This window comes from Bolinopsis microptera, chromosome 3 (genome assembly GCF_026151205.1).
Source record: "Bolinopsis microptera isolate Bmic1 chromosome 3, MBARI_Bmic_1.0, whole genome shotgun sequence".
In the NCBI taxonomy this organism is placed as follows: domain Eukaryota; kingdom Metazoa; phylum Ctenophora; class Tentaculata; order Lobata; family Bolinopsidae; genus Bolinopsis; species Bolinopsis microptera.
This window is the reverse complement of record NC_087074.1, coordinates 20,167,270-20,177,776: the sequence shown is the minus strand read 5'-3', so window position 1 is coordinate 20,177,776 and position 10,507 is coordinate 20,167,270. Positions and strand designations below refer to the sequence as shown.

At 38.3% G+C, this 10,507-nt stretch overlaps 1 protein-coding gene across 1 annotated transcript; it reads right to left on the bottom strand.

The window, feature by feature from the left end:
- Positions 1–5,034: 5,034 nt before the first annotated feature.
- On the bottom strand, positions 5,035–10,177 carry LOC134813308 (guanine nucleotide-binding protein subunit beta-1-like). Its single transcript, XM_063821003.1, has 7 exons — positions 9,754–10,177; positions 9,274–9,470; positions 8,690–8,843; positions 8,246–8,322; positions 8,042–8,123; positions 6,769–6,888; positions 5,035–6,602 (listed from the first exon to the last, which is right to left on the bottom strand). The coding sequence occupies exons 2-7, from the start codon at positions 9,436–9,438 to the stop codon at positions 6,184–6,186; spliced, it is 1,017 nt and encodes a 338-aa protein (XP_063677073.1). The 5' UTR covers positions 9,439–9,470; positions 9,754–10,177; the 3' UTR covers positions 5,035–6,183.
- Positions 10,178–10,507: the final 330 nt, after the last annotated feature.

Below are 10,507 nucleotides of genomic sequence, written 5' to 3'. Positions count from 1 at the left end.
TTGGGTTAGGGTTAGGGTTGGGATCAGATTAGAGGGTTAGGGTTTCGAAAAGTCGTTTAGAACCAGCTGGAGAACGGGTTGAAAAAGTCACGTGACAGTCGAGTGTAGAGTGATTAATCATCATCCATATATATGGGAATGTCGCCATTAGTGATCATTCGCACTATTGTATTGATAAAGAAAAATATTGTCTTATGTTTTTGTTACCTGTGGAAATGAGACACATCCAGGCTGTTGAGCACAGTAGAAGACCGGAGTCTGGGTTACTGACTGCTCGGTAGTCTCCTCTCCGCAACCACACTCGTCAGTTAGGCAACTAGAGAAACCATCACAGACCTTTTTTACAGGGATCAAACACGTCCAATTTGTTGTGTCCAATACTGGATATCCGTGCATCGACATGGGACAAGCATAAATGTCTTCAGGCGATAGAAGTAATCTGTCCCTTTTCTTCATTTTTTTGTTATAAAATGGTCTATTGTATGTAAATGAGGTGTCATTCCGAAGAAGGAAATCGTCAACTTCATCTCTGCATATTTTTATTATCGGAAAATCTGCAGGTTCTATCGAGTAAAGAGGTGGAATTTCGTACACATCCTTGGTTATAATTACCTTTTCTTTAGACAAAGGTTCTCGTGGGTCATTGGAGCCGAGGACGAGGTCAAGGATGAAAACTTGAATTAATATACCTATCATTAAATGGCTCCTTCTTGTCATGGCACTAATTTTCAAGGACTGCCAAAAAATTCGGTATGCACGAGTGCAGCTGTCCAACGTTGAAAGAAAGAAGAAGAAAACTCGACTGCCCTATATCTAAGATAGTTTATTAAATACCGAATAAATACACGAATCAACGCTCGCGTTCTTAAAGATATTATTTTTAAGAAACCAGCAAAATAATATAATTTGATCAATATCAATTATTCCATGTTTGATGCTGTATCGAAAAATGAATTTGTAAGACTAAGCACTAAAAATAAAATCCTGATCAGTAAGAGAGCGTTGATTTGCGAGAAAGCGCGATCCGCGAGCGTTGATTCGTGGATTAATAAACATTTATTCTGTATTTAATAAATTTTTATCGTGGTGTCTGCAGTTGCTGTTGCGGCTACTGCTGCAGCCCCGGGCATTGCATCATATACTTTTAAAAATTGATTGAGGCGATGAAAATATGTCAAGGTATAGATAAGCGGGTTTAAGTACGCTCCCAACATGTAGAGATACCGCATTTTTTCCAGCCATGCCGGTATCAAGTCTTCTCCTTTTATAGCAGAGAGGTGTAACCGTACCACAGTAGGACTCCACATCACCCAGAAGAGACCTGTAACCGCCGCGGTTGTGACCATACCAGGGCTGTCATGGTGGTCTGAATGAAGTGTCCGTATGTGACTTAAAATACGTACCCACATAGGCCCACGGGACAATGTTAATCACGGTGATTACAGTAAAGGGGACCAGGGTGAGAAGACTATGTTAATCACGGTGATTACAGTAAAGGGGACCAGGGTGACGGGACTATGTTAATCACGGTGATTACAGTAAAGGGGACCAGGGTGAGAAGACTCACAATATTAGTAACAAGGTTGGAAATGTATTGCCCGTATATAAAAGAGCAAACAGCAAGTTTGGCATTGAAATCAGATTTACCATGGACTTACTTACTTTAGGTACTTTAGGTTGGTTTGGCAGGGAGTGCTTCTGGACAACAGTAACTAGTACGTCCTCCATTCATTCCTGGTTCAGATCTTTCTGTAGATTCCATTCCAGGAGTGAGTTGTTGGTGATGGCGGTGTATCCTTTGGTTGGCGGGGTATCGGGAAGAGTCTCCAAAAATCGAGCAAGTGATACCTTGAAGAGTCCTAGAGCAGTTAAACTGTTCACTTGTCGTGGGAGGAGGTTCCATAGTCTCGCTGCATTCACTCCAAAGGAATTCTCGTAATGAGTGGCCATTGATCGTTGCGATTTGTTGTTCAGTGGTGGGACTATGGCTTTTATGCCATGTCGAGCGTTTTCCTTGAATACCATGTTGATGTCATTTGGAGCAAGGTCGTTTGCCATCTTCCATGTATGGATCAGGATGTATCGCTCTCTCCGCCTCTGCAGGGAGAGCAGGTCCAGCTTCTTAAGACGGTCCCAATAGTCCAATTGCTGACAACCTAAGATACGGCGAGTGTAGTTCCTCTGAACATTTTCAATTGCTTCTATATCGGTGATTTTGCTGGGGTTCCAGACCGGGACGATCAGAGTATTATACCCATCAACGGATGGTACCCGTAATCCATAATCTTACTGGGCGGCGCTCAGCTTGTCTTTCCGCCGAATCTCTATGATTATGAACATAAATATAATAGCCTGGGGTCCCCAGGTAACCCGTAATAAAAATGGTTAATATTTGTTTTAATTGTTCATGTTTCAGAAATTAGAACCGGCAACGAGACGCATCTCATTCTCAGCATGTTATAAACATTTAAGTGTAAGTTCATATACTCTGTTATGTGTTGAGTTCAGCTTTTATTGTTAAGGTTATCTAGGTTATCTTTAATATTGTTGCCAAATGGTACATTAGCAAAAGATTTCAGGCAGGGGACATGCCGATCTGGCAGGGGTATATCAAACTTCTTAAACTTTCACTTACAGGAGACAAAATAGGTCACAAAAGTTCTATTGGCCGATAAGGGCAAATTGTCCACCCCATTTATATTGCTGTCTTTGTTACTTAATTATCAATGGTTATTGTTACTATCTTACAGTACTACTAGCTGTTTTTTGTAGTACATGCCCTGCTTCCTTCCATTCCTAAACTACCTTACAAGCTCTTCCTCTTTTACACCCTTTTCACTCACTTCATTTCACTCATTCACTTCATATCTTATTACCACAGTATCTGCCAAAACCAACATGGTCCATGTGGAAGGGAGCCTTGACGTTGTTTACCACTTGGCCCTGCTTCCCAAGCTGACGGTCGGCCTCCACTCTCTAAAAACATACTTCAGTGAAGGCAGATGGTCAACAAATACTAATAGCGATGCTAGAGCTTGGTGTGAACAAATCTTGACCTACTTTCACACCTTTGGGACGACTCTCGCAAATGCGAGAGTAAATGTAATGACCCCGGGGAGGGCCCCATTGGTTTTAGTAGGTTGCATATTTATTTTTTTAAATTTTTAAAAATAAGGTTATCTAGGCTAGCTTCAAGCTTTCTGGTCTCTTGCTCGCTTCTCAGCAAGAAAGACTAGCAAGCTAGGTAACTATAAACTTAAACCGTATTACTCCAAACTCTGACCATAAACAGTAGAATTTGCTGTTTGCGTTTAACTGGTATTCACGTGTCCAAAATAAGAAAATAGCAGTTTTTTTGTTAATTAACAATAAAAAATAATGAAATAAACCATTAGGGAAGCAATGTTATGGAGTGATTTCAGATTTGGAATCAGTGTCCAAGATACATCGATTTGCAATTTGGGTCACTTTGATATCATCGCAGGGCCCTATATGCACCTACACTGTTATACACGGATAGGTCCAATTCACCACCAGACTGCTCTATTATATTTGTCGCGACATAGTATCCTCTGCCCTGTGATATTAGTAGTGGGGTCCGGGACTCTACGGCGGGTTAGGGTTAGAGTCTTACGCCGTAGAGTCCCGGACCCATTGGTAGTATCTAGCAGCAAACAAAAAATTACTCTGGGATCTATACTAGGAATACAATAACCAATTCATCATTTATAACATCTATAATATAACTTCTTAACACTAACATTAAAACTAAAAGACAATGCCATCATAATAAGGGACCGTTCACATGACACATATTACGTCTGCAAATGATGATAAAAAGACAAAATTAAGCGGCTTATTTAGAACTGACATAATGCATAATCATTAATCAGATAATTTCATTTTAACATGGTCTGTCCGTTTTGACAGACCATTAAATTGCTGACACAGGATAATTGTTTCGCGGACTATTTACACTTACACATCTCGAGATAAATTGCTCGATCTTTATCCTGAGAACAATACAAAATGTGCCAAGTGAACGTGAAACAAGTTTTGACTTATTCAGTGAGCACATCTACCATCATAAAAAGACATACCTTATCGGACCTTATTTGGACGGACATTACATGAACGGACATATTTATGAACGGACATTAATATGAACGCTCGAAGGCATTCAAAACCATCAAAAATCCGAATTTTGTTTGACGTTTTTTTGACGTTTTTTTGGCGTTTTTTTGACGTTTTTTAAATTTCAGCAAATGATTTTTAAATCCATTTTTTATACAGTTAGTAAGAAAAGCAGTCTTTAAGCAGTAAAAATGTTTAAAAATGTGTACATGATCAGTGTCTAATATCACATATCATCTTCATCAAATGGGTTTTCGTGCATGAAATAGTCCATGCTTAAAGCATCAGTGATTTCTAGCTTTATGGAAACCTTTTTTTATCAAACTACCCCGGTCCTACATTTCAGTGTTAACTTTTACAAGCCATTCGGCGTGAAGTGGTTTTATCTTAGACAACTTAAGGTTAACCTTGACATCACGTGGAGCTTTCCTAGCACTGTTTCATTATTAATATGAACTATAAAAACGTCGGACAATGTCCTTGGCAACACGATTTACCCATATAATATCTAGAGCTAGGCTGGAACAAGTTTGTCATGTTGGCGGGGACTAGTTCATGAACTATGTTGTTGAGTGCCATAATTTTGTTGACTTTTTTCCGTCAAGTGACCCTTGAAAACATCATATACTAGTAGTAGTAGTAGTAGAGTTTTCTGTGCCTCCGGCAGACCAAGGAGAACCTTTCCGTCGTTAACTTGCGGCACAATAAAGTTCTCAAAGTTGTCATATTCTGGGCAAAAAGTTCGAAATAGAAAAAATTTTTTTAAAATTTCGACGGACTTTAACTTGGACGGACATTAATTGAACGGACTTTATTTGAACGGACATTAAGATGAACGCTAGGGCCTCCAGCGTTCAAGTAATGTCCGTCCAAATAAGGTCCGATAAGGTAAACAAACTATTGCGTGTAATAACTTGACGAAGATTAAAATTAATCAAGATTGTAATCAGATAGCATGTTTTGCGAAGAAATTCTGTTATACGATAATTAAATCTCATAAAAACATATCGTATTATCTCAAGGTGTTGTATTAAGTAAATATTGTCAACCCTTAGATTTAAAACAGGAGCTCAAGAACAACTACAGAATATATCATTTACAATCAAATACAACGATCAAATATCAAATAAAAACTTAAAAGCTTATCGATCAGTGTTGAATAAAATTAAAATGTCTTGAGCTCCATGTACCCTTAACAGCAACTACTGTCTACCATGCTTTACTCTGCAACTTAAGAAGTAGCCGGCCACATCATTTATAACACTCGCAGTATCTGATTCGGTTAAGAAACTTTCCAAGAAAAAAGTACATGCCAGGATTTGTATAATTATAGTTTATATAATATTTCAAACTTATCTCAACATAACGAGTTACCGGGAATTCAAAAAATCAAATTAAAGTTCGGTTATTTTTGAAATATGACGGATCATCATTAAAAATGGGAGCAGAAAGGCAAAAAGTTGTATTAAAATATCTACTCCATAATATGAACATGCAATATATGCATTTTCACTGTCATCATAATAAAATGGCTAAAAACGGTGTGCTGCTGTGTAAACTGTATTGATACATCAGGTTCGCATAAAAATCCAACTTAGATGCAGACATAACATATGATGGCATAAAATAATAAAGGTTGATTTATAACTAAATCTCTATGATAACACATTACTGCGAGAATCAAATTAGATAAAACAGATTTTATCATACCAGGAATCCAATAATTAAACAAACAAAAATGTGGGGAGAAAATGTGTATACTTATTTGAAGATTCTGAGGAGAAACTAAGAGTTTTATTTTGAACGGTGGCTACGATAAAATTTTTGAATACCCAATTGCCAAAATATGATAAAGATGTTTCTATAGTTCCTATTTTTTGAAAGAAATTTGCTGTAGAATGTTGTTAACGTTTGTGTTAATGTTTGGTGTAGACATGAGAATAACGAGAATTGTCCCTTTTACTCTGGGAAAAGCAGAGCTCCCGTAGTTTTGAAAGTATATGACCTGATATGGGAGCGTTAGTGAATATCCAGACATACAAAGTCCCCCTAATTCCAGATTTTGAGGAAACTATCCCAGCTACCAGTACAGAGGGCTAGTCCCTCCTCGTTGACCCCCAAGCAACTCACCCTGTTCTCGTGCCCCATAAGTGCTGCGGTTTGTTCCATCTTCAACAAATCCCACACGCGACAATTGAAATCATCATACCCAGCAAACAGGACCCTGCCACTCTTGCTAAAAGCAACGGAAGTGATCCCACAGATGATGTGCTCCCCTCCGTAAACCGCCATCTCCTGGTCTGACCGGATGTCAAACATTCGACAGGTTGCGTCTTCACTTCCCGTCGCAAAGTTTAGTCCGTTAGACATAAAGGATATAGCATTTATGTCTAGTTCGTGTCCCTCGAACGTTTGGTTTGCCAACCCGTCTCTGATATCCCACAGTTTGGAGGTGGTATCACAAGATCCTGCCAAATGAAGGTTACCAGATTTGATAGGGGTTATAATATGTTCATATTAAATGAAGTATTATCCATGATCGATTCGATTTTTCTTATCCAATTAATCTTAAGCGATATACCTATGAGAGTAACATGTTATTTGATGGCAATACAAAGAGTGCCGGTCACAAACCTGAAATGAATGTGTTGCCATCAGGGGCTAGAGAGATACAGTTGACATCACCCCCATGTCCCACTAGAGAGGTTGTTTGTTGTCCGGTTTCTATATCCCACAAGGCACACGTCGTGTCACCTGGTATATACAGGGTGTTTCAAAAATAATGTCCTGATTTTGAAAAACAAAAAAACATTTTATAAAGGAGCAAAATGCCCATTATCGGTTGCCATTAGTTCATAAAGCTTACAAATTTAATTTATTAAGCTCATTTGTTCCAACGATTCAACTTTGTTAATCTTTTTGGCTCTGTTCCAAAAAGTCGAATTTTGAGAAAAATGGGGTTCACATCCAAGCTGTGACTCTATAGTCACGGTTAAGGACATGAAAAACAATAAACGATGGCGTCTGAACTCGGGATTAGTACATTAGTACTGGACTACTATTAGGTAGTACTATATATGGGGGGGGGGGGGTGGGGGGGGGCCAACCATATTAAAGTATATTAAAATGTAGGATTTTCCCGATTTTGACCCGGGGATATACTTTAATATACTTTAATATACTTTAATATACTTTAATATATCCCTATCTCCTTGGAGGCCTACATCAAAAATTGTTGCCCAAAATAAGCTTGAAATGCAATCCTTAATCGATTCCAAAAAGTTCTTGAAAAAATATTGAAAACTGATGGAGTTATTTCAATTTTAATGAAGTTATTTTGGCTAGTATTCTGAACCGAGATATTATGTGCAATTTTCCCAATTTTGTTCATGGAGGTCTTTTTACTTAGTATCCACTATATCCAACAAACACTGAGTTATATATTTCACATAGAGTTAGTCTCATTAAAAAATATTGAAATTTTATCGAATTTGGGCAAAAGCGAATTTGGACAAAAGCGTATGCCCAAATATGGGCATATTTTTTAAAGCTCATAGCTCAGCCAATTTTTGACCAATCTGGATGGAAATTCATGTACTAGTCCTAAAACAGGCTTATATTGCGAATCTGAGTGAAAAATATAGTTCATCATGTAAATCTTAACGAAGAATATAAATCTTCTAATTGTAGGTATATTAAAGTATATTAAAATGTAGGATTTTTTCCGATTTTGACCCGGGGATATACTTTAATATACTGAAATATGGTTGGCCCCCCCCCCCCCCCCCCCCCCCCCCCCCCCCCCCCCCCCCCCCCCATATATAGTACTATTAGGTACTATTAGTACTGGTGAGTCACGGGTAACAAGATTTGGTATTGAATAGAGATTAGAGACTAGAGAGCCTACCCGAGGAGGTTAAGATCTGCTCATCGTTGATGAACCTGCAACATGATAAGTAACCATCGTGCCCCGCCAACTCTCTCGTTACCTGTTAGGTTATTACTCATTAAGGGAAATAGATATATATTTTACCCATCTTTCTGCGTTTTGTTAACTACAACAATTACAATTGATATGTCACATTAAAGGCTTCAAGGAGGTGAGACTTACTTTGACGTTTCCTTCTTTTGTCTTCAAGTTATATATAGAACACAGATTGTCCAGTCCACCACATGCAACAAAGTTTCCTGAAAAAGAAACATAAATAAAAGGCTCAGGTTGCTCCGACAACATTTTGTTTCAGATATTAGAATAGCATTACAGGCTTTGGGCGGGGCGCTTAAATTATGTTTCTATACATAATACATAAGTTGTAACGACATCGATATTGTTAAGCTCGAAACTAAAAAAGCAGTACATTTGGTTCACGAACTGAAAACTATCTGCAAACTTTAACGGCAGACATTGTAGGCGGAGGGGGAGGGGGCAGATATTGGGGGATCAACAAACAAAAGTCTTGTAACACACGTCATACGGAATTAGAAAGTATCAAGATGTGATTTCTAACAAAGAAATACCACACCGCCCAGTACCAAGTGATCTATTTTGCCATACCTGAGGCAGCGTAGGTGCAAGTCATGACCCATGAAGAACGAAGTGGAATAGCGTTGACCTTGTTGGCGGTGTATGCGTCCCAAACTATGAGTTTACCATCCTGACTAGCTGAGACAAGATGTCGGCTGTCCTCAGCCCAGTCCATCGCAAAAACCTGAGGAAAAAATGAGTTACTGAGACTGTTCACCCTTTTTTGTGAGCAAAAATGTAAACGCACCTAAACAAGAATTGTGACTTCGTCTGACCATTCTCCGATCTCCATAGTGGGAAAGAACAGTTGGAATTTGGGTACACTTGAAATGTGTCACTAACACAGGTAACTATTGATATAGGCAGAAAAAAGAAACTTACTTACCTCGATGTATAAGGAAATGAAAAATGTTGAATACTCAAATCAATTTAATAATGATGATATTTGAATATTAATAATGAGGAATTCTTATTTCTAACCAGTCGTATCAATAATGTTTGAAATTAAACGATATGATAGTTTTCTATGATTACGAACACGATTTTATGGACGAAACTTCTCTTGACTCAATGTGCAACCACGTTTTGACGTCCTTATAAACTTTATTACAAACCTTGGACAGATGACCTCTCAGAGTTTTCCTAACACGAAGAGTCAACTTGATGGACTCGATGTCGCCCGTTTCGTTGATAAGCTGAGTATCACACATCTCTTTTCTACTATCCCTTATTTTCTGTTTCAAGGCAGCGGCTTCCGCTGCAAGGTCGTCACCTCCCATATCGTCAACAATCTCAACTATTTATATATCTCCTAGTATATGGTAGAAAGAGTTAATGCTTTGAGTTCAGCTACGTGCTGATTTAAGCGTGCAGATGCATAGCGATCTTAATTTTAATGCTAATAAATTAAGGACCAGTTTTTAGCTTTACATGCTTAACTTTAGTTAACTAACAATAAATAAAAACTAGGAATAATTTTAGCTGATTGCCTGTCAACTATCAGGTAATAAATTAAAGAACTTCTAAAAATGTTACAGCTTAGAAATGACGTTGGAATATCCATCAAAGCTACCTTCATTATGAATTAAAGGTACCTTCATAACGAATTAAAGATAGCGAGCGTAGAGCGTGGAGTGATTACTCATCATCCGCAAGATAGCGTAACCATGGTAACACACTACCAATAGGTAGATAGCGTAAGCAGCTTTTGTATTGGCGCCTCAAAAGTCATCTTAAAAGGTTCTCCGTCTACTTTGGGTCATGCAGCTAATCTAACATATCAAGCTAGGGAGAACTTGTGATCTTTTAAAATGGGTTAGCAGTGGTGAATGTTTAAGTCAGCGAAGAGATTTCAATCAAATTTTAGATAGCGACTGCTTCAGTATTGCGTCGTATCTATTGTAGTACACAAAACTCAATTAATCCATGTTCAACACAAAGTGTCCACACCTTGGGGGCCGAGCTAGCTCGTTATAATAATGCCTGATAATATCGTGTCCTGGTACAGTTCACTGACCACCCGGAAATAAGAATAAACTGCTAGATAACAAACAATTTCTCACTGATGAGCTTGTAAGCATGGAGCCGGTAGCTCGATCGAATTTGAGCATCTATCATGAAAACCGAAAGTTTTCGGATAATACCTAACTCGGCATTATGTCGACCTAGATACATTTTCCCAATCGCTTATCAGTGAAAATAGCGTCCGTTAATATATCTGCATGTATGCATGGTCGATTCTCCAACCCAATTAATCTAAGCGATAGCCCAATATATACACACAGTGTACACAACTAGGGAGCCGAGCTAGCTCGTTTTAACACTGACTTGAAAATATCGTGTCTTGTA

Coding starts and splice junctions, on each gene's coding strand:
- LOC134813308 (XM_063821003.1), bottom strand. CDS start 9,438: ATGGGAGGTGACGACCTTGCAGCGGAAGCCGCTGCCTTGAAACAGAAA. Junction 8,323..8,689: donor TTGCACCTACGCTGCCTCAG/GTATGGCAAAAT, acceptor TTTCTTTTTCAG/GAAACTTTGTTGCATGTGGT. Junction 8,124..8,245: donor CAAAAGAAGGAAACGTCAAA/GTAAGTCTCACC, acceptor ATAACCTAACAG/GTAACGAGAGAGTTGGCGGG.